The following is a 25,481-nucleotide window of genomic DNA, read 5'->3' as shown; positions in this document are numbered from 1 at the left end:
AGTGGCTAAAAAAGAGGTTAAGGAATGATGTGAAAGTGTGTGTGAAAAATTAAGAGAGAAAGGATGTGTATAGTACGTGGGAAAAGGGACAAAGAAATGGGGAGCGTTTCTACTTTCCCATAATTTAAAGTTTGTAGAACTTCAACTTTCACGCCTTTTTAGCAAGTGCTTCTTTTGCACCCTATACTTTCCTGTATCTGCTACAAATCAATATTGTCAATTCTAGGTTCAATATGAGCAGTCTATGCTACAATTCAATATCGTCAATTCTAGGTTCAAATTTGAGCAGTTCATACCCCTCCATCTAAAACACTTAGCAGCATGTACAAGTTTCTGATTTTGTCAACCTTCATCTCAAAGGAAAGCTCATTTTCTAGATTTTGTTTGCAAATTACCTTTTGCTGAAACAACCATAGCCAAAAGAATCCAAAGTTCTAGATGAGTTCAGAAATTTCTTCAACTAGGCGAAATACATACAATGTTCGGAACATTGCAAGGTTGTGTGACAAGTCCATTCCTTGCTTGGACACATTACATATATGTGCATCCAGAGGCAATCATATTTGAAAATGCTACATATTTCTCCATTCATTGATGCTATAGGAGGGTACCAATAATTTCTATCTTTATTGGCTTTTGTTGTTGATGATGACATTGGTTTCTGTTTCCTTTTCATGCTACCTTTATTTGGCTCCAAAATAGATTAAAAAAAAACAAAAAGAGACATAAACACACATCAGTCTGCATACATACTCTTCTGCTCGATCGCTGCAGACCTGCCGCCATGGCCGCCCATCCTCTTCTCACCGCAGATGCAACAGTACATCCCCTGCTTTCCCTATCCATCCCTCCTCAATTCACATCCATCCATCCATCGCAATAGTAAAATCATAGCCTGCTTGACTCTGATCTGTGCTTTGGTTTTTGGTTTTTGGTTTTTGGTTTTTCTGTGGACATATTCCAGGCACATCTACTGGAGGGATATAAAGAGAAGAAGGAGGCCTGTATCTATGCGGAAGACGGTTCTGCGGATAGACATGGAAAGCCTGCCATCAAATCCGCTACTGGTGGCTGGAAGGCATCCCGTTTTATACTAGGTTCGTATCTCCTCCCTCACCCATGATTTCTCACACAGAAAAATGTTATGTATGTATATCTCTCTCTCTCTTTGCTCACCATTAAGAAATTGTGCACATTATCTTTGATGTGCGCTAATTTTAATTACTAGTATAAGCGCCGTGATTGACTTTCATAATGTGGGGCCTAAAGATAAATTAGAAGACTGACATTCACATAAGGCTAACTCCATCATTTTTTTGTGTTTTCGATGAAAGGCTCGATACCCACAAATGGATTGTCAGTATGTGAGGTGATACCTAATGATGAATTAGAAGAATGGCATATTAAAAATATAACATATGTATTCATGGGTCAAACATCATGAACAACGATTCTAGTTCTTGTGTCTTTTGATGAAATCAAAGAATGGCTGAAGGATATCGATAGTGAGTGCTACATGACCAATTTTCTCTACATTTTTTCAATGGGGATGATGATTAACCCTATTGAAAGCCTCAAGAATGGGAAAACCCAAGACAATCATGTCTTTATAGGAGAGCATTTTATGTAGGCACACATACTTTTGCTCCTCTTCTAGTGCATATGTTCAATTAATCTGTATGTGAGGGGTTACCTGTGGTGAACACACTATTGTACTAATTTCTAAGAGTAGGGATCCCATTATGTACTTTCATATAACAATATAGTTATCATGATAGGCCTAGTTATATGGATCATTTTTTCTATCGAGTTGAGTTAATAAGCTAGTACCATAGGGTGAAAATAAGCATGCTCCTGAATACCCACTATTGTTGGGCTTTACATCATTGAGATTTAGTGTTTACATAACTAGATTGGGTGGATCTAATGCAAGTCATATAAATGTGCTACTATCTTGTCTCAAACTCTCTCTCCAAGGGCCAACAAAAGTATCTAGATGCTTTTATTTGCATTTTGTGAGGAAAGAAATTTCTATTGAACTTTGGCAAGACCAAGATTGTGCAACTATGGGAACACATGAAAGCAACACACGCTTATGTAGACTTCCAAGAACCATGCTCTAGGCGATACTCAAAACACATATATACTTAAAAACATATATGTATGTATACACATCCTCTCAATACTTAAATTTTTATACACATACATTCACATCATGACAACCCATAAACATACACTTTCCTACACAAACCCACATTTGTTCAAACATATTTAAAAACATAAATGTTTACCTACACATTTCAATTACTACGAAAATACCCCTACACTTACACTTATGCCTACTCTAATACATTCACTTACACACAATAAATAGACATTCACATATTCACATTTCTTTACTCACATCTACATATATCCAAATTCATGCGAACAATTGAGGTCATGCACTTATATACACATACACCCATAAATACTCACATACATATATTGACACATGTATGATATTCTCCATGTGCAATATTCGAGAATATTCGAGAATACAAAATGGCCCCAAGAATATTAAAAAACCATTCATTTTCCAAAATCAATATAAAATATTTATTTATTGATTTAAATAAATTTATTTCACCAAAAAAAGAACAATTATTCATTAATAGATTATAGTGTCAAGAGAGTTTATAAAACTTATTTTAATTAATCGATTAATTAATTAATTTTTAAAAATCGAATATTTTTATATTTATTATACAAATATGATTAGTATGAACTTTGAAGATATGATTAGTTTGAAGTACTATTTTTAATGTCAAAATAAAAATAGGAATGGGCTATTTGCCCCCCCATTTTGGCTATTTGCCCCCCCCCCCCCCACAAAAAAAAAGAAAAAAGAAACTTTTTGGCCCCCTAAAAAAGAGAAAAACTTTTTGGCCTCCCTATTCGTATTCGTATTCGTTTGCATTCGAATGGGAAACCTGATGAATGCGAATATGTCAATCAATGCTCACATATATGCTAATATATATGTATATACACAATTTTATTTATACGCAATCACATATACATGTGCCTGAAATCTTTCAACCACACTAGAGATTTAAGGAAATGAATTTTTTTGGGCTTTCGGGTCCCACACTGGGCCCAAACATGTTTTTATATGCACATGTGTATCTTTGTGACATATTTGGTGGATTCGACATGAAATGAGTGGCAAGGGAGGATGGTGAGTGCACGGTTTGAAGATTTTGCTTGGATGATGACCATGATGATGGATCATATGTGTTGGAAAAGAGTCAACATGACAGGTCTCCCAAAAGCCATTGAAAAGAATGGGGATATGAATGACCATTTCGACGCAAAAGCTTTGTAAACGGAGTGATGCGGAAGCTTAAACAAATAGACACCGAATATAACCGGCTTCAATCGGACAACAGAAAATAGAACTTAAGAAAACACACAAAGGTAGGTTTACAATATGTAGGAGCGGGGGGGAGAGAACGGGAGAGCATAAGAAAAAACTTCAATTCAAAATAATCAAACATTCTGTACACATGATTGTGCTCAATGAGAACTTTTATACAAGCCCTGACAACAGGCTGACACAAGTACTGACGGTACTTTAATGCTAAGATAAGAGCATCTGACACTAACTCCTAAAGCTATTCGTACCTATTAAAATACGGGTGTAGGCCTCTAACAACCTGTCAGCTCTACGGCTTCTTCAGTCAATCTGGGCCTAGCCAGTCAGTCTTCATCCAATCCGGATCTCGACTTATTCAACCGATCCAGCCCATGTTGAGCTTGCTTCTCAACAAGCTTTGTCCTAATATATCGCAACTTACAAAGGGGAGATGCGAGTGAGGGACATACCAAAAGCAAGAAAGTTATCAAACTTTTCTAGGGTAGTGTTGTTAAACCTCCACCCTCAATTTCTCGAGATACAAGGAGCAAGCGCAAATTGGAAAATCTTGGAGAGGATTATGCTCAAGGAGTATAGCCTTGATGATTTTTCCCAAATAACAAAGAAGGATCTAATGGACTAAGGTCAAACCTCGTAATAAATCGTTGAGTGTCTGCACTACACTTCAAGAGTTCGAATGAAAGTTCAATCGATTATTTGCACTCAAGAAAACTATATTGGACTTAAGTAGGTGTTTTTATTTTAAAAACAAGTGGATATCAAAGATAGAAGAGACCTTGGACTTCTCCTGGACAATGAAGACGGGCTTATTATGGACTAGGGCGCAGTGAAGAGAGCTTGTGGGTGTTTCAATAAGCATTATCAATGGGATAATGAACCAACTTTGTCCATGGTAGCCCCATATAAATGAAGGGTACATGGTGAAATAAATACTCCCCCAATGGCAACAAGATCAAGAAATGAGGTGGTTGAAGGGTCAATTGGAGGCACAATAATTGATGAATTGGCCAACATGATCCAAATCTTCAAATGGCTCAAGCTTGAAGAGATGAATGACAGAACTTCTTGAATAGTCGACTTGACTTGGCTCAAAGATGTACCTAGTATGATTCCTTAGATGATTAAAGAAGGGGCTAATCAAACTTCCAAAGCACTCAGTGGCAAAATATTAGGTACTTTGTCGATAATCGAATTAATTCCTTACAGAGAAGGTGACCCTTAAGCACGAATTTAGTCACGGAGGAATCAAGAAACTAATGGATGATTTAGAGAGAATGAAACACTTCTGCAAGGGGAAACTAACTCGGTGGCTCATATCATGAATCCAATGTACTACGAGACTGCATTCTAGATAGCATGATTCCTTTCCTAGATGATGCTACTATGAAAGGATGTTTGGAGTCCAAAAATGATGAAACCATAGAACAAAAGGGGTGTAGGCACTTTGTTTCAGACCATATTGTGGTGTGCATATGTTCCTTTGTGCCACCCTTTTGGCACACCCTTTTTAGCATGCATGTAGCTAAGCCAACCCACCCTTTTTAACACACATGTAGCTAAACCAACCCAAATGGGTATCTTTGTATCGACGACTATAATGCGAGCAAGAAGTATGAAGCTAAGCAGGCTGGTTTTGATCTCTTATGTGCATTTCACATCTTGGTGGAGATGTAGGGTAAAATTTTAGCTGCTAACACCTTGTTCATGGTGTCCCAACTCCTCCCTCCCATCGCCCCTGAATCTGATACCCCTATGCAGCCTGAGTTCCTACAACCTCATGAGCGGCCACCCCACTTCAAAATGGAGAAACTCTTGCAAGTCCTCTCCAATGCTATGCTTCAAATAAGCTCTTAAAGCTAACCTTTGGGGTGCTGATGGAAGAGTCAACCCCCCATGTCCAAGCATTCGCCTCTTCAATCACTCCACCCACACTATCAATCACTCCACCCACACCATCTTGTTACTAGACTCTAGTAATAGTATCTCTTCCATTAGCACCGCCTTAGTTCACCAATTAGGCCTCCCTCCATCCACCGCTCCCTCCATCCAAGTCCTTTTTGGCGATCACCAACATCTATACCACTCTCGCACGCAAGCTTGTGGCACCTTCACCTTAGGCAATCTCACATTCTTACACCACTTTTATGTCTTGTCCCACCAACTCTTCCCCCTCACCTTAGGTTGTGGTTGGTTCCTCAAGTGTCGCGCTATAATTGATTTCATTGCCCACCAACTTCTTGTCCCACGAGCTCCCCTGATCCCCCTCCTACACGATAACCCTCCTATCCCCCACCTTAGCCAAGTCCAGGTGGCCCTCACTCCATAGGAGCGATTGATCTCTATCTATCAATTGCTAGCTCGTTTTCTATCACCAGCCCCATCCAACTATTATCTGATCAGGGCCGCCAGTTCCAGGGGGATGTCCTTAACGTCGTTGCAGCTCAACTAGGTGTCCAACAAGTGTTTACGTCCCCATACCATCCTTAGACAAATGGCCTCACCGAACGTCTCAACAAGTCTACCCTCAAGAAGGAGATTTCCACTTACATTGATCCATGCCACAAAACCTGGGATCAAAATATGTGAAATGCACATAAGAGATCAAAACCAGCATGCTTAGCTTCTTACTTCTTGCTCAAAGTATAATCTATACAAAGATAACCATTTGGGTTGGGTTAGCTACATGCGTGCTAAAAAGGGTGTGCCAAAAGGGTGGGTTGGCTTAGCTACATGCTTGCTAAAAAGGGTGTGCCAAAAGGGTGGCACAAAGGAACACATGCACACCACAATATCAAAGATCATGAGAAGGTATTACAAAGATTAAAGTTGAGGCTTAACATTCTCTGGAGAGAAATTGGAGTTTGGGGAATGGGAAATATTGGTGGTTGGAAATCTCTATGGGCCATATTGTTGGAAGCCCTATTTGGGAAATGTAGATGCCATGCAAGAAATGAAAGAGGAATGTGAATCGCAAACTAAATGAGGATGATTCTTGGGAGCATGTGCATTTTGCCACATTTGGAGTCTATATTGAAACATTTGTATGGGTTGCTTGAAAAGTTAAAGAAATTCAAATGGGAATATGTACACATTGAAGCTACGAAGAGACTCAAAAGGACTTTTGCTAATAGTACCTACACCAAGGAAACTAATCTACGCATATGGATCACCTATATTATAGTGGATGCAAGTTCAGCTAGCATTGGAAGGGTCATTAACCAAGGGTGTGAAAATGGAGTTCAATACACCATCCGATTCAGAGAAAACGTTTGAAGTGAAAGACAAAGGAAGGATGCCCAAGTGAAAAAAGAGCTACAGGGAATTGTGTCGTCAACAAGGTGGACCAAGACTACCTAATTAAAATAGAAGTTTTCATTGAAACAAATTGTTGTTCGATCATAGGAATGATTTCCGGGTGGTTGATGTTAGATATAGCTATGTTGTGATAGATAGTGTATATTAAATCACTTAACCTAAAAATGGGACATGTGGTATAGATGGATAATGTTATGGAAGATATGTTATCTAGAGCCAGATACCATGAAGAAATTGAGTTGTTGGTGGATGACGTAGAGGAATTTAACTTCTTTAAGCTGGCTCCTACAACTGCTAAGAGGAATGGTGTAGGAACCTCTTTTGCATTTAAGGAAGATGAATATGACGAGGAGTGGTTTCTCATAAGAGAAATCTTGAGCATATTAGTGGCAATCCATCGTGGACAAAAGAAGAGGCTTCAAGGATTCAAATGAAGGCATACAAATACTTCTTACAAGGAGGACAATGTTTGAACCACCCAAGAAGAGGACAAGCACACTTATGAGAGTAGTTTATAAAAAGGAATACCAGAGAACTTTGGTATCTGAATATCACATATGCTCTTTCTCAAAATAAAAAGAGAAGTACAATTGGTTGGGAATGTACAATTAGACATTGCAAACTTTGTTGAAACATGCGAAAGTTGCCAAATGCACTTGACAAGTATGCGACATATAGATTAATTACATCCAACTTACCCATTGGTTGTTAATTTTAAATGGATGGTGGACTTGGTGGCTATGCCAACAGGAGTGGATAAGATGAAGTACCTTGTAGGGAAGATAATAACGGATTGAGGAGAATTGAATTTCAATGAAGCTGGGGAATTTTTTGACCGGTTGAGAGTTCAACTCTCCCTTACAACTGCATACAACCTAGAGGTGAATGGGAAGATAGAACGAGTACATAGCCCAAGAGATATGACAATTCTTAGAAGATTGATGTTGACTTGTTTTTACATTTTGTGGGAAGATAGGACCACCCGTGTTTTGTGACAAGATTTATGCTAGTCGAGATCATGTATGGGCAAAAGCCTTTAATGTGTATTGAAGAGTCGATCACATCATGGGTGGCAATGCCATGAGATATTGGAATGAGTAGAGGAACTCTTGGCGGTGTGAATAAAAGAACTTGAAAGATGGCGAAAGGACTTAAAGTTGGCATTGAACAAATTGAAGGAAGATAGAGACCTAAATAAAGGAAGGTTTGATTGAGTACTATAACTACATGCAAAGAAGATTGAAGAAGGGGATTAGTCATTGTTTATGACAATAACCTGGACCACAAACATAGCTTGAGGAGGAAGTTTTCATGGCAATGGTTTGGGTCGTACATGGTAATTGGAGTGAATGACCATGCTAAGTACCACCTTAGTGAATTAGATGGGACGAAGTTGGTGGTACGGATAGCAAGGAAGAGATTCATGATCTTCAAGAAATGCATGACAAAGAACCAAGCTTTGAGGGTTTTGATGTCAACGAGAAAGATGAAGAATTGAACGCGGGAAGAAATGAAAGTGAAGAGTGATTTCTTTGCCCTTACTAGAATTGGTACATATTGGAGGATGTGCAAGTTCTATGGTTGTGGATGTCGTGATGTTGGGAATGCACATGAGGAAATGACTTAGAATAAAGATATATAAAAGGTTGAAAGATAGGGCACAACTATTGTAAAAAGGACATGAAACAAGACAAAGTCAAAGACAACAAAAGATATAGCTTAATTACCAAGAGCTTACACTAGGCGATTGTGATCGTGAATCAAGCAGATTCAAGGAAATTGACGACAAAAGGCAACGAAGTCGTCTCAATGATTCTCTAAATCGAAACTCGAGGAACTCCTCTCAAAGCTCCACTAAATCTAATATCTCTATCTTTTAATCTATTTGCTACCTAACTGCTCTACATAAAGTTTCAGATGTGTGGAGTGGAACCTCTTATGTTGTCCAAGGACGATGTCCATACATGATGCTTGACAAAGAAACCCAAAAACATAATTTTTCAATACTCTCCTGGCCCAAATGAAGGCTAACATTATAATTTGTCACAAAGGGGAGCCTTCGACTCTAGGCAATCGTCAAGTCAAAGGCTCCTCCCTTTGATCCAGCCTTCGAGCCCTAGATTCTAAGCTCGATCATTGTCACCACCCGCTATCTTTTACTGTGTTGTTGTTCTCGTTTCTCATCATCGTCATTGATAGTCATCGTTGTGTGTTGCCGTCTACCGTTGCCATCACCGACACAACACCTCTATTGTCACTTGTCACCGCCTGCCATTTGACATACACCATTATCCTTCATTGCTTTTGCACAATGTCCACGCCTCATTTGTAGATGACATTGTCGCAGAAGTCCATAGCTAGTGGGTCGGCTCAGGTGGGACCACCGAGGTCTCGAACCAAGGAGCTTAAGAATGAGCCATAGTGGAGGATTGTTGCGATTGATCCGAACTAGTTACCAAAGTATGTGTAGTGAGCACACGGGCTCGTAGAACTGTATTTGATCCGGCCTTGTCCCCGGATTCCGGAATATGAGCACGCGAGATCTCTGACACAATGAGTAAATGCAGAACAAGAGAGAGAAGAGCGATACCCTCGCAAACACCACAGACAAGATTCAAACATTGACACCACATAGGGAGAGCCCCGGAAACAACAATATCAAATAATCAATTAAAGATAGAAAGAGAATACAAGAGATGCCCCCCTAGCTAGTTAGTAGAGTTTTGAACTCAACAGACACACATGGACTAATGAGCCTCTGGTCGGGAGCACATGGGCTTTCTACATGAGCAAAGGTCTCACCCTACCCAAACGAATGCACACGGCAAAAACCCTAAACACTCAAGATCGCAAACCAACAACACCTCCCCCTTCAAAACGACTGATCCCTCCAATAGTCGCCTTCCCTCCCTTTTATAGCTCCAAGGAGAGGGAAGGTCGACGTTACATCAGATTGTTATCACAACTGTTTTTTTGTCAGAGATCCTCCCCTCAATTTCCTCCCCTCACTTACCATTATTCCCCTTTTTTGTGGGATGATAAAGAACCCATTAAAATATTTTGTCTTGTACTTATTATTACTTCGATATTTACAAATGTTTATACACAAGGCCCTTTTCATGTGCATCCGTCCACCCTCTTGTTCACACGTGTTCACAAAGTTTTTCTCTTATTGGCCGAAATCCCCCATGACATCCACCCCCACTAAACCTCACATCCTCTAGTATGTGCCAAATAATGAAGTTGTGGAGATTTTGACTGATCCATACTCTTCCTCCCCCGATCCATCGCCAATTTGGTCCTCATCAGGTTCCTCGACCACGTTTTCATCCTCCACCTCCAGGTCCAGTTTTGCCTCCTGTCACTTCTTGAAGACCTTGATCCGCTTCCCCGCAACCGGTACAACCATCCTTGTCCCATCGAGCTCTGCAAGGTGGTACATGGCATTGTCATTGGCGATGATCACCACATACGGTCTGAACCATTTTCTTGCAAACTTTCATACCGACCGGTGTTGGTTGTCGAGGTTACTATCGTAGACCAACACCCAGTCGCCTTCCTCTATCTTCTTCGGCTACAGTCGGTGCAACTGGTCTAACCGTCCCTTGTTCTTCATCCGCGCCTCATTCACCTTCACCCTCGCTTGCTCCACATCCTCTGACTGCCTCTAGAGTTGCTAAATCCGCACGGCTAACAACTCCTCCTGACTCATTTCATTCATCCAGTCGATTGCCATCCATGAAGTAATGGTCCTTCTACCGGTATGATCGGCTTCTGCCTGAACATTAGCTCGGTCAGCATGTACTCTGTTACCGAACTGTATGTAGTTCGGTTGGCCCACAATGCATATGGTAGGAGTCACGGTCAATTTCCAACTTGTCCGTCACATGCTCCCACAATCGCCTTCACAATCGAACCTTGCCCGCGCTCAACCTTCTTGTTCGCCTTGAGATTGTATGCGGATGATACTTCTCTGGAAGTTGAACGGTGGACTCCTCTTTATTGATACTAAAGGGGTTTACTGATATTGCGAAGAGAAACATTTCTTCCTTGTGTCCTTCCTCACGCAACTGATGTAGCGAAATGGTTGCAATCTTATGAATAGATCCTCGAGTTTGTCGACACCTTATTTCTCTTGTTCTCCAATCTATGGTTGGGTTATGTAATTTGAACCCTAGTAATCCCAAAACAATGGGATGTTTTGGGATACTAATTATATTAAATAATATTACACACGCTAAGTTATCTAGGAAAATATTAATGGGTTTTGACTCTTCTATAATATTCCCAGAAGAAATGGGACGACCATCAATGACTACTACAAAGGCTGGACATGGGAGTTTCTTTAGGGATATCTGATGAGCTTGGGCAAAATTCCTATCCATGAAGAAAGAGTTGGCTCCGGAATCTAAGAGCGCTAAGACATGTATTGGAGGAGTACTTTTAGTACTAACCATTACTTGAGCTAAGAACACATTGCTAACTTGCTTAGAGGAAATGGAACCACTAATGGGTTGCACAGATCTAGGGTTGTCCAACCAAATGGCTCCTATTTTGGCTGGACTTAATCGTTTAACTCTTCTTCTAGTTGACTAAGGATTTCAAATTTGTTTGAAAGGCTTGGGCTATTAGGACTATTAGACACACCTAGAGAAATAGACTCGGGTTTCGTACTATTAGTACTAGCGGTTATTTGATTTACCTGCCTTTCCGGCCGATGGGGGCAGTTCATTGCAATATGCCTCGGTCCACCGCAATAAAGACATAATCGATTTACCCTGCATCGTTGCTTTTCTTCTTCTCATAGTGGTCCGCGACAACGTGTGGTGTCGATTTCCATTGGAGTTGGAGTATTTGTTGGAGACGTATTGAATGACTCCCTTGGGAAAGGCTTTGCTATGATTGAAGCGTAGGTGGGCTTTGATCTTGTTCGTGGCATTTGGAACTGACATTTTGAACGTCGTTCGAAGAGGCGATTATCGCATCGCACCGCACGACTGATTGCTTCTGTCAATGACTTTGGCTCCTCGGGGAAAGTTAAGAGTAAATATTTAACATCATTACGTAGGCCAAAACGAAATTGCTCCATTAGTGCCTGGTCATCCCAGGGAATATTGGTGGCAAGAAGACGGAAATCCGCAGCATAGGCCGAGGTCGGCCGCTCACCTTGGCGCAATCTTCGGATTTTGTTGATTGTTGTTCTAACACTGTCGGTATCTCGAAAACAGGCTTTAAACTCGGTAATCAACTCTTCGAAATTATTTAACAAGGGAGAGCTTTTTTCTAACAGGGGGGCAAACCATGCCAAAGCCATGCCACTAAGTAGAGTGCCTACTAGTCCCACTCGTGATGCATGGGTGGGATATCGAGAAGGATGCATTTGAATGACTAATCGTACCTGATTAAGGAATCCTCTAAACTACAATCACGTTCCATCGAATTTCATGGGAAGGTCGATCTTGGGTTCTTTATGAATCCCTTGCATATTGGGTCCTTGTTGTTGCATCGCTACTAAGGTTGCTTTGAGTTGTTGCATGCGTACCACTAGTTCCCCATGTTGTTGTTGCATTTGTTGCTTTTCTAAGGAGATTTGTTGAAGATCCCCCAACAACGGTTGATTTAATTGTTCCAAAGCAAGGAACTTCTCTTTCAAGCATTGCAACTCTGAGAAAACGGATTGATATTCTTGAGCGCTAACAGTGGCCATAGTATGAGAGAAAAGAGGAATAAGAGATTAGTATGAAGGGAGGGAGAAGTAAGAAGATAAAGGAAGAGAAGGAAGGAGAGAAAAATCGGTTCAAACTGTCAAGAGTAGTACTAAGACAGAGAAGTACTGTTAGGAATAGTACTAAAACAGAGAAGGAATTAGTATTAAAAGATGATGATTAGTACTAAGGGAGGTGTAGAACTCTCGAGAGAAGGAAAGAGTGAGTGAGAGAGAGAGATCGAGAGAGAGAGAGAGAGAGAATGAGGATAACAAAAGATATATATTATGTTAAGGGAATATACAATAGTAGCTAGGAGGCTTAAGATTGGTGTTGAACCGATTTGGTTCGAAATAATACGTTGTACCTCTTATAGTGTTCTCAGGAGTACTCCTGAAGTTTCTAGAATGTTCCAAAAAAATCAAGAATATACATCAATTTTCTATAGTAAAACTTAAATGAAAATAATATCCTTTGTATTACAACATATTGCCTTATCATGATAGTTCCACTCACTCCATGAGCTCTCTCTTCGACAACTGGAGCGAGTCGTCGAAGCCATATTTCTCAATGAGCCTCTCCTCGAACTACGACCAGTTTCGACAATCGGCCTGTAATTCAAGCACCTTTGCGTAGATTCCTAGTGTGATGACTCAGAAAAACCCGGACAACCGTCTATCAACCAGAATGTCTCTCATTAGCATTTTGGCCTTGAAGGCCTCTAGGTAATTTGTGACTTCCTTCCTAGTAAATCGGCCAGTTGTGCCGACTATTGTTTCTATGGCCCTGTCGAGGCCTCCCAAGCTCTCTCGAGCATTCATGAGGCGGTCCACGACGGCCGCCATTGCTTCAACAAGCTCGCCCCCCCTCATCCTGAAACTCCTTTGCCACCCTTTCACGTCAAGTTCACCAAAGATGTCGCGGAAGTCTACGGCTAGCAGATTAGCTTAGGCGGGACCACCGGGGTCTTGGATCAAGGACCTTAAGAATGAGCGGCAGCGGAGGATTGTAGCGACCATTCTAGACTGGTTACCAAAGTATGTTTAGTGAGCACACGGGCTCGTAGAACTGTATCCAATCCGGCTCTGTCCCCGAATTCTGGAAATTATATGAGCACACGAGCTCTCTAACACAATGAGTAAACGCAAAACAAGAGAGAGAAGAGTGACACCCTCGCGGACACCACAAATAAGATTTGAATATTGACACCACACGTGGAGAGCACCCAGAAATAGCAATATCAAATAATCAATTAAATATAGAAAGAGAATACAAGAGATGGCCCCCCGGCCGGTCAGCAGAGCTTTGAGCTCAACATACACACAGACTAGTGAGTCTCTGGTTGGGAGCACACGAACTTCCTACGTGAGCAGAGGCCTCACCCTACCCAAACAAATTCACATAGCAGAAACCCTAAACACTCAAGATTGCAAACCAACAACACCTCCCCCTCCAAAACGACCAATCCCTCTAACAGTCGCCTTCCCTCCCTTTTATGGCTCCAAGGAGAGGGAAGGTCGACGTTACATCAGGCTGTTATCACAATCGTTTTTCCGTCAGAGATCCTCCCCTCGATTTCCTACCCTCACTAACCGTTATTCCCCTCTTTTTGTGGGATCATAAAGTACCCATTAAAATATTTTGCCTCATACTTATTATTACTTCGATATTTAGAAATGTTTATACACAAGGCCCTTTTCATGTGCATCCGTCCATCCCCTTGTTCACATGCGCTCGCGAAGTTTTTCTCCTAGTGGCCGGAATCCCCCACGACAACGTTGGCTAATGTCACCCAACATCAACCAACCGTTGTTAAGGATCTGCCATCCGAGTCAAAGGTTCCCCACTTTGACCGAGTATTCGAGCCTCCGATTCCAAGCTCGACTGTTACCACTACTTGTCCATTGTCAAGAATCCACATATTTATTGCTGCTTGTTGCCGGCCACCATACATTGATAGCCGCCATTGCTTTTGCAAAACATCCACGGTTTACTTGTAGGTGACGTTGGCTAATGTCACCTGACAACGGCCAACCACTAAGTATATGCCTTCCTAGAGACAAGTTGTGAAGATAATGATCTCCACAAGATAGTAGGCAAAGGGGATAAAGTATATTCCATTAAAAAAGCTTGTACCTAATGGGTGGCGTTGTGCATAAGGAAACCACTATCATTGTAAAAGACTATAAAAGCCACTCTTTGGAGACCTTTGTAGCTCTTCTTTATGCTTTATCCTTTCATTTGTATTTACACCAAACCCTAATCCCTCTACCCTTCATAAACCAATGTGTAAATTTACCCTCTACCCTCCCAATACTTAATTCTTATACACATACATATACATAAAAACATACATTTACCTACACACATAAGTTCAAACATATTTATAAACATAAAATTCATCCTTTATACGAGACTTTCTTTACAAATTAGTTACCTAGAACAACCTAACATTTTGGTTCCTTCACACTGTCACGAAGATACGCGCGTGAATGTGACCATTGGGAACCTGAATGAGGGAGGATGGGAATGTCAAGACTTCGGGAATATAGTTCTCGATGATATTAAGATGTATTTTCAAAGAGAATAAATTTCATTTCTTCAAATCTCTTGTGTGATCGGAAGGTCTCTTGCACATGTATATGCGAGTGTGTATAAATTTAATTATGTATATGCATATATATATATATATATATATATATATATATATATATAATATTAGAGTATACATATGTGAGTATTTGCGGGTGTGGGTGTGTAAGTGCATGACCTCAATTGTATGCATGAATATATGTATATATGCATAGAATGAACCATTCGTATCATACGTGCATTCGCATTCGCGAATGATTCAATAATACGTGTATGGTAAATCATCTTAACGTTGGATTGGATACATAAGAATGGTATTGATTGAATCACATGTAATAGGTTTCAATACTTTAGAAATTATTAAAGTACTAAACATTAGAAAGAGAGAGAAAGAGGGAGACAGAACAAGAGAGTGGTAGGTAGTTTCAATACTTTAGAAATGCTTAAAATACTTAACATTAGAAAGAGAGAGAAAGAGGGGGATAGAGCAAGAGAGTGGCAAGTGTTATGAGCTAAAGCTTCAACTTCAATGGCAGTATTCCCAAGACCATTCACTTCCTTCTCTTCGTCGTCCTCAGATTCTTCATATTTTTCATATTTTTCAGATCATCGCCATCATCGTGATGACTCTGATTCTGATTTTGTTTTTGAGGATCACCATGGTCCATGGCTATCATTCATCTGATTATGAGGATCACCATGACTATGATTCATCTGATTCTCATCGACATGGTGGATCAAGCTTCTGTTCTTCTTGCTCATCATCACGGTGTTCTTGAGATTAATGTTGGCTCTGAGCATGTCCCTAGCTCTAAGGATCTCCTCCCTCATCCTCTCCACGATCATGAGCCACACCTATTGCCCAGAGCTCCCCATCGCTCCCCATGAATTATACTGAGGAGGCTGAGATGTAGCAGAAACCATGGATCATTGCATCCATGGCCTGGCGGCAGAGTCGTTGTAAAGAAGAATGCCATAGCCATACCAGAAGACACAACAGAATCGTTGGAGAAATCATGGTCACCAAGATATGGCGGATGAGTGGCGTTCTGATCATGAGTAGCAGAAGAAGATTCATGAGGAGGAGAGAGAGAAAGAGAGAAGTAAAAAAAAGTAAAAAAAGTAAAAAAAAAGTAAAAAAAAAAAGGAACACATATTTTTCCCCTTTCCAACGTGTTCGTTTCCAAACGTATTCAAACGTTTGAATGCTACCACGAACACGAATATTATTGAATGCTACCACGAACACGAATATTACGTTCTATGTATATATGTAGATGTGAGTAAAGTAACGTGAATGTCTATTTATATGTGTCTAAGTCAATGTTTTATAATGGGCATACGTGTAAGTGTGGGCATTTTCATATTATTTTATGTGAACACACCCCTCTATAGTGTGATATAAGAAGTTTGACTCCTTCATGTTTCCCAAGATTTCGAGTAGAGCCATGTAGGCCCGAATCAGTTTGGCCCTAAACTGTCCAGTTCGGCTTGAGCCTTGCCAAACTGAGCTCAAAACCGGTTAAGGAGGCTCAAGCTTGAACCGAACCGAACCGAACCGAACCGCCAAACCATTTAATCAAGGTTTAACTATTCTGTTTAGGCTTGAGCCGAGCCGTTGCCGATTCATAAGTAGAGCCATGGAGGCCCTGATTGTACAGCAAAAGGGACTCATATGAAGTGCCATATTCCTGTGCTATACATTGATAATATGTTTCTTTCCACGAAGAAAAAAAGCACATTGGATGCTCCAAAAGACTAGCTGAATGCTACATCTTCTATGAAACATCTTGGTAATACTTGATGGGGATATGGAACGGAATCGGGATGATTCGTAATACCAACTCAAGAATCAAAATAAACAACACCACAACACAAAAAGAGAGTACACCAAATTTTAACGTGGAAAACCCAAAAATTGGGAAAAACCACGGGAACCTTAGGTTCCAAAACAAATTCACTAATTTCTGAGTGTACAAGGCGTATATAGCCTCAAGAGTTTACTCTAGAGATATGCACTTATATTTCAAGGCTACCGCCTTGGATACAATGTTCACCCTACCAAATAAGATAAACAACCAAAAGAAAAACCCAAAAGAAACACAAACAAGTAAACCTGTTACGAGTAAACGGAAGAGTTGCTGTGGTCCAAACAACACCTCACTAGATCTCCGTCTTTACACTTGCAACGAGTTCTCGTTCTCGATCACCTTGTTCTCGAGCTCTCACACTTGTTCACTTGTTCACTTCTGATTTCTTGTGTCTTCTTACACACCTCTTTTTGTCGAATCTCTGTTTTCAGCCTCTTAGATATGTTTTCTTATGCACTTCGTTTTTCTCTATCTTTCTCTGTCTTTCTCGAAGACTTCCCTCTTAGTTTTCTGTTTTTACTCTCTGTTTTTTCACTCACAAAATCAGATTGTATCACACTTGTATATTCTCTGTTTTTTTCTGCACTCTCTTTCGTTGTCACAGTTTTTACGTCTGCCCCTCTTCCCTCAGCCTTGTAGGGCAACGTCCTTTTTCGAATCTGTTTTCACACCTGAACAAAACAAAACAAAAAAGACACACGCCCAAAAACATACAAAAAAGAAAGAGAGGAAACATACATACATACATATATATATATATATATATATATATATATTTAAATGTAACTAATTAGTTTTAAGTTGTATTCGGCGTTTAGCCGACTTAACATTGTGGGCTCCACTTGAGTGGACAGGCCCCAACAATTCTCCCCCTCCATCTCAAGTGGGAGGCACAACTAGGTTTGCCTTTTGTTTGCAAACTTCAAGCTTCTCCCTTGACAAACATTTTGTCATCATGTCAGAACCATTCTCATTTGTGTGAATCTTTTCAATGTGCATTTGCTTTTCTTCAAGCACATCTCTAATCCAATGGTATCTAACATCTATGTGTTTTGACTTGGAATGAAAGAAAGAATTCTTACTTAAGTGTATAGCACTTTGGCTGTCACAATACAAGATGTATTTTTCTTGAGTCAGCCCCAACTCTTGTAGGAATTTCTTTAGCCATAACAATTCCTTACTAGCTTCTGTGACAGCAATATACTCGGCCTCCGTTGTGGATAATGCCACACATTTTTGCAATCTCGATTGCCAAGAGACTGCTCCCCCTGCAAAGATCATTAGGTAACCAGATGTAGACTTTCTGGAGTCAACATCACCAGCCATATCGGCATCTGTATATCCATCTAATATAGTTTGGTTCTCACCAAATTTTAGACAGACTCTTGAGGTACCCCTCAGATATCGCAAGATCCATTTCACTGCTTCCCAATGATCTTTTCCAGGGTTTGAGAGGAAATGGCTCACTACACCAACTGCGTGAGCAATGTCCGGCCTCGTGCATACCATAGCATACATTAAACTGCCGACTGCAGAGGCATATGGTATTTGTGTCATTTCTTCTTGCTCTTCATCACTCGTAGGGCATTGAGCTGAGCTAAGTTTAAAGTGGCCCGCGAGTGGAGTGTTGACCGGCTTACTCTTAGCCATGTTGAATCTCTCAAGTACCTTCTCAATGTACTTTTCTTGAGATAGCCAAAGTCTTTTATTTGCCCTGTCCCTGGTTATCTTCATCCCAAGGATTTGCTTGGCTGGTCCCAAGTCTTTCATTGCAAAAGATTTGCTGAGTTCCTTTTTCAGCTTCTCAATCTTGTTGGTGTCTTGACAAACGATCAACATATCATCAACATACAGGAGCAAAATGACAAAATCCCCATCTGGGAATTTCTTAACAAACACACAATGGTCTGTGTTTGTTCTATTATACCCATGGTTCAGCATAAAAGAGTCAAACTTTTTGTACCAAAGTCTAGGAGCTTGTTTTAGGCCATACAAGCTCTTATTTTACTTGCATACCAGGTTTTCCTTACCTTTGACTTTGAATCCTTCAGGTTGATCCATGTAAATCTCTTCTTCCAAATCGCCATGGAGGAAGGCGGTTTTTACATGAAGTTGCTCAACTTCCAGATCGAGACTAGCTGCGATCCCAAGTACAACTCTGATCGAGGACATCTTCAACACTGGTGAGAAAATCTCCTCGAAATCAATTCCCTTTTTCTGGCTGAACCCTTTCACAACCAATCTTGCCTTGTATCTTGGTTGTGAGCAATGTTCCTCAGTCTTGAGCCTGTAAACCCATTTGTTTTTCAGCGCTCTCTTGCCCTTAGGCAGCTTTACAAGATCATAAGTGTGATTGTCTAGCAAAGACTTCATCTCATCATTCATGGCGTCAAGCCATTCCTCCTTATGATCATTTGCCATAGCTTCTCTAAAGCTTTTTGGCTCTCCTCCATCTGAAAGCATCACATATTCATGTGGGCTGTATCTAGTAGAAGGTCTTCTTTGTCTCATAGACCTTCTAACCTCTTCTTCTTCCGGAGGAGCTGCTGAATTGTCACCTAGAGTATGATGGTCATGATATTGCCCGTCATCATCGTTGGCTGCATCATCAGCCATATCATCATACTCCTCGGTATCTCCCCCATGACCTTGTGTGTCTGGGGCAGGCATTGGGTGTTCAGTGACTGAAAAATTAGGGGTGAGATTCGGCATTTCATTCGGCTCCGGATCTTGTAAGGTCTGATCCTCAAGGAATACCACATCCCTGCTTCTAATGACCTTTTTCTCTATTGGGTCATAAAGTCTATAGCCGAATTCCTCATGGCCGTATCCCAAAAATATGCATGGTTTGCATTTGTCATCAAGCTTGGATCTTTCATCTTTTGGGATGTGGACATAAGCCTTGCAACCAAACACTCTTAAGTGTTTGTATGACACCTCCTTACCTGTCCAAACCCTTTCTGGTACATCACCATCCAAAGGGATTGATGGGGACAGATTAATGAGGTCAACGACAGTCCTCATTGCTTCACCCCAAAAAGATTTCGGTAATTTTGAATGGGATAGCATGCATCTTATCCGCTCACAAATTGTCCTATTCATCCTCTCAGCCACGCCATTGTGCTGAGGTGTTTTCGGGACACTTCTCTCTAGTCTAATACCATGCTCATGACAATATTCCTCAAATCGTCCCTGATATTCACCGCCGTTATCGGCACGGATACATTTAAGCTTTCTTCCTGTTTCTCTTTCCACACTTACATGAAAGTTCCTAAAGATTTCAAACACTTGATCTTTAGTCTTTAATGCAAAGCACCACAACTTCCTCGAGAAGTCATCGATAAATGTGGCAAAGTACAATGCTCCCCCAAGAGTTCTATCTTTCATATAGCACAAGTCCGTGTGCACCAATTCCAATGGCTGAGATTTTCTTTTTGGGGGCAGATGTTGAAAGGCAACTCTGTGTTGTTTGCCGGCCAAGCAATCAACACAAGTTTCTAAGTGCATACCTCTTATCTCAGGTAGGATGTTCTTTCTAGCTAGCACCTCGAGTCCTTTTTGACTCATGTGCCCAAGTCTCTTGTGCCACAATTCAATGGGAACTTCCTTATCGGCTACATTCACCTCCCCATTGGACACCATAACACGCATTACGTAGAGAGAATTCTGTTTTAGGCATCTTGCTAATACTAGCGAGCCTTTGATGAGCTTCCATTTTCCTTCACCGAAGGAATTTGTGTAACCCTCATCATCAAGCTTACCGACTGAAATAATATTCAGCCGAATGTCCGGTACATGCCTAACATAATTTAATACTAGTTTGCAACCCGTGTCCGTGGTTAGAATTATATTTCCCATGCCAACAACCTCTGTTATGCCGTGGTTCGCCATTTTGACTTTACCAAAGTCACCACCGGCATATGTCGAGAACATCTCTCCATATGGAGTAATGTGATACGAGGCTCCCGAGTCAATAATCCAATCAGTTTGTTGGCATGCTAAGCTAACACACGCATCATCACATGCAATGACAATGTCGCCATCACAAGTGGCTGTAGTGGGTTCATTGCTCTTATTGTCGGTGGTTCCTTTCTTTTGGTCTTTCTTTTTCTTCCAACAGTCTCTCTCATAATGGTTTGGACCACCACAATAACGACACGTGAAGTCTTTCTTGAAGTCTTTCCTACCTCTAGATTTTGACCTCCCCTCATCATTATTTCTATGACCTTGTGGACCCCGAGTATGGCGTCTTCCCCTATCGGGATTCTTTTCTATGAGCAAGGCTTCCTCATTATTAGATTCATGCTCCTTTCGTCGTGCTTCTTCATGCAAAAAACTCGATTTGAGCGAATCCAATGTTAGCTCCTTATATTGTGTTGCGGTCCCAAGCGTCACGACAAGGGTTTCCCAACTATCTGGGAGAGAGCCTAACAACAACAAAGTCAACACCTCATGTGCTAAAGGTATTTCTAGGGAGATTGTTTGACTTACAAGTCCTTGAAAAGTGTTAAGATGCTCTGCCATACTAGAGCCATCTTGGTATCTAAGTCTTACAAGTTTCCTAAACACCGAGACCCTATTCAAGGCATTTTTAGTCTGAAACATGGTTTCTATTTTCCCCCATAGTTCGTGTGCCTTGGTTTCATCTACAAAATTGTTATATAGACTCATATCTATGAAACAACGTATATATGATGTTGTTTTTAGATGCATTGCATCCCAAGTTGATGCATTTATGTCTTCAGGTTTGCTTTGACCATGTAGTATGGGGAGCCACATGTCTTTACACACCAACATGTCTCTCATTTTAGATCTCCAAATGGAGTAGTTGGATCCCGTTAATTTAATCATCCCCCCTAATGATTCATCCATATTCCAAGTCTTTGCGGAGGGTATGAACCTCGCTCTGATACCACTTGATGGGGATATGGAGCGGAATCGGGATGATTCGTAATACCAACTCAAGAATCAAAATAAACAACAATACTGACCACCTTTTGTGTTTGATGATTAAAAGCATTTTCTCTATCTGTCAAAGGAAAAAGTACATTGAAAAAATCGTAGGCAAGTTTAATATGGCTGATGCAAAAGGACATATGTGCCACCCAAAAGTTGATGTTCCTTATGCATCAGCCATATATGTCATAGTTGCCACTAGATCAAATATTGCTAACATAGTGGGGGTTGTGACCTGGTTTATGGCTAATCCTAGTAAGGCATATTGGGATGCTGTTGTCAAGACAATAATGAAGTACTTGAAAGTGACAAAGACAAAATTTATATGTTATGGATAGGGATTCTTTGACTCACGCATGGCAGGTGATTTGGATAACTGTATATCAACTGCTACATTTATACATTGGCAAATATTGCTATTTCATAGTGCGGTAGACTTCAGATACAGTTGCTCTATCTGCCATAGAGGCTGAATATAATTCAGCTAATTAGGCGTCCAAGGAAGCCATATGCTCAGCATGCCTATGTGTGAGTTTTGGGATGCCTAAGAGGAAAGTTATCCTTGGTTGATATAGCCAGAGTTCCATAGTTCAGGGTAAAACATGCACATAAAAATCATGTTGATGTGTGGTACCACTTCATCAGAGAGATAATTGAAGATGGGCTGATTTCATTGATCAAGGTCAACATGTCGCGGAATTCTATGTATGCTCTCACAAAGTGCCTCCCAAAGGCACACTATGGTAATTGTATAGAGATGGTGGGAGTTTCATAGCTTAAAGGAGTCTCTTTGCCCCTCTATTTCTGGGAGCTAAAGACCCCAAGGACTCTCCTCATGTACACTTTGACCTTTCCTCCTAGTAACTCTTCTCTGGAGATTTCTAGGGATACCAATGTTTACATATGTCATTAAAATTTGATGTCTGATATGATTTGGAACAACTCCATATGCAAACCAACTTGCTCATAGGGAGAGTATGCGAGGATATCTTGGGTGTTCGAATATTGTAGATATTAATGAATATACATGGAAGCAGGAACATTCTCATGCATGAAAATGCTTTAACTAACCTATCCCAGACTTTGTATGGTTGGGAAGACTGTCGTAGTGAATACTAGATACATCTTAATATCTTCTTTTAAAACACTTTTAAATATTTACGCATTCCCCTTAAAACTCCAAATTGTTGAAATGCAAGAACTTCATGAAATTAAGCCGTTGCTATTGAATTATGCCATCTCTGCTATTGTTGATAATGCATTCTTTTGGCATTTGCATTTAGCACATGAAAGTTGCGAATGGTTTGCATACTCTGGCATAAGTATGAACCTCGTTACCTACATGACAACTATACTACATCAGGGAAATGCTGCTGCTGCAACTAATGTAAACAATTGGACGGGAATTTGCTATATCTCGCCATTCATCGGGGCATTTTTAGCTGATGAATATTTGGGGCGATACTGGACAATTGCAGGATTTTCTGTTCTATACTTTGTAGTAAGCACATAACTTATGCATATGAATGCCTTAAACCATGTCTAAAATGAACAATGTTAAGTGATGTTGCTGTGCTGCAGGGTATGTCACTTTTGACATTGTCTGCTTCCATTCCAGCACTAAAGCCGACAAATGAGGCAACTGCAACTCAGCTATCAGTGTTTTACATTGCAATTTATCTTATAGCATTGGGATATGGGAGCATAAAACCATGTGTATACTCATTTGGAGCCGATCAATTCGACAATAATGATGAGATGGAATACAAGAATATGAGCTCCTTTTTCAATTGGTTTGGCTTCTCCAGTTGCATTGGAGGACTTATCTCAAGCACTGTTCTTGTGTATATCCAAGATAATTACAGCTGGGTATGGGGTTTTGGAATTCCTGCCATTGCAATGGGAATAGCTGTTTCTTCTTTTCTGTTTGGGTCATTTCTGTATAGGTATCAGAAGGTAGGCGGCAGTCCACTTACACAGATGCTTCAGGTCTGTGTTGCAGCATGTAGAAAATGGAAGATAAAGGTTGTTTCAAGTGAACTGTATGAAACTGAGGTATCGAGCCGAAAGCTGGAGCACACAGATGTGCTTATGTAAGTGGCTTCCTTTTAACCTAAATGAATGTGAAACATATCTTTGCAAGCTATGTGAGCTGAAGACGTCGAAATCCTGATTAATCTCCTCCAAAAGAATGCAGTATTAGTAAAATGCCTAGACACAAAGCGCAACACTACCTTTGTGGCAACATAGGGCAAATCTATTGAGACTTTTGTTGGGGGTAGGAAGTGTAAGGTTTTATCAGGATTTGCTAGTCTTTACTAAAAGAAAAACTAATCCTTTTCATTAATTTTTTCTTTTTATTTGCATGTTTTCAACTAGTGTTGTTTTGCCATGCTTATCTGTTTGGTTCTTCCCTTTTTCTGGCTTCAGATGTGGATATCTGCTACTGGATGCATTCTAAAGGAATTATGCCATATAGTGGTGTACCTAATATAAGTTTTTATGATAGGTAAAAGGGTTTGCTATGGGAGCATTTCAAGTCTAATATATGTGGGCCTTATTATGTGTTAAGGAAAAAGGAAGAGGGAAAACCAACCAGAAAATGTGAGAGAAATAATAGCATGCATGTTGATTCCTAGTGAAACGTTTTTGAATCAAAGGAAGAGTGAATGAATAAAAACTGGTTCTCTTTTGTTTCTTACAGTTGTCTCGACAAGGCTGCAATGGTGAGCAAGGATGAAATCCCGAGCTTGACGAGCAAATGGCGATTATGTACGGTGACACAAGTAGAGGAGCTAAAGTTGATATTGGGGATGGTGCCCATTTGGGCCACAACCATTATGTACTCATCAGTCTATTTACAAATCTTCACTCTGTTTGTGGAGCAAGGAGCCACAATGGACAGATCTGTTGGTAGTATGTTCGACATTCCAGCAGCCTCATTATCAATGTTCTTTACATTGAGTGTGATAATAGGTGTTCCTATATACGATGCTTTCATTGTACCTATTGCTAGGATCTTCACAGGACATCAGCAGGGGTTTTCTCATATACAAAGGATGGGTATAGGATTGGTTATGTCAGTCTTTTCCATGGTGGCAGCCGCAATTGTCGAAATGAAGCGTTTGGAGCTAGCCCGAGAGTATGGCCTTCTCGATGACACTAGCATCCCGGTCCCTATGTCTGTATTTTGGCAAATCCCACAATATGCCCTTGTTGGGGTTGCCAGCATCTTTACTTACATCGGGAAGCTGGAGTTTTTTTACGACCAATCACCCGATTCCACGAAGAGTTTGTGTTCTGCCTTCTGCCTTCTTTCCGCAACAGTCGCTAGTTATCTCAATTCCTTCATTCTTTTTGTTGTGACTAGTGTAACGGGTGAGCCCGGATGGATCCCAGACAATCTCAATATTGGCCATCTAGACTACATTTTCTGGTTGATGGCTGGGCTGAGCATAGCAAATTTCCTTGTTCTCTTGGTTTTCTCACGTTCGTACACTTACAAGAAAGTTAGCATTGTGTGAAATCCACATCTCTCAAAAAAATGGGCAAATGAACTTCCAAATCAAGTCAAATTTTTTTAATTCTTTTTTTCCAAAAAAATAAATAAAATCTAGTTCCATT

General features: G+C 40.5%; 1 protein-coding gene across 2 annotated transcripts; it reads left to right on the top strand.

The window, feature by feature from the left end:
• The first annotated feature begins 501 nt into the window (after window positions 1–501).
• Window positions 502–25,481, top strand: LOC147858984 (protein NRT1/ PTR FAMILY 8.3-like). 2 transcript variants are annotated; one of them, XM_087326245.1, is made up of 6 exons: window positions 502–820; window positions 965–1,097; window positions 23,141–23,358; window positions 23,439–23,950; window positions 24,562–24,773; window positions 24,885–25,481. In XM_087326245.1, exons 1-6 carry the CDS (start codon window positions 785–787, stop codon window positions 25,379–25,381), a joined length of 1,608 nt encoding a protein of 535 aa, XP_087182371.1. In that variant the 5' UTR covers window positions 502–784; the 3' UTR covers window positions 25,382–25,481. The 2 variants fall into 2 exon arrangements, with proteins under 2 accessions (XP_087182371.1, XP_087182370.1); XM_087326244.1 differs by having other exon boundaries at window positions 508–820; window positions 24,562–25,478.

Source organism: Azolla caroliniana, unplaced genomic scaffold (genome assembly GCF_043228905.1).
Source record: "Azolla caroliniana isolate FFs.n. ecotype wild unplaced genomic scaffold, voAzoCaro1.0.p SCAF_10, whole genome shotgun sequence".
Lineage (NCBI taxonomy): Eukaryota > Viridiplantae > Streptophyta > Polypodiopsida > Salviniales > Salviniaceae > Azolla > Azolla caroliniana.
The sequence above is the reverse complement of the archived record's forward strand: the minus strand, read 5'-3'. Positions and strand labels throughout refer to the sequence as shown.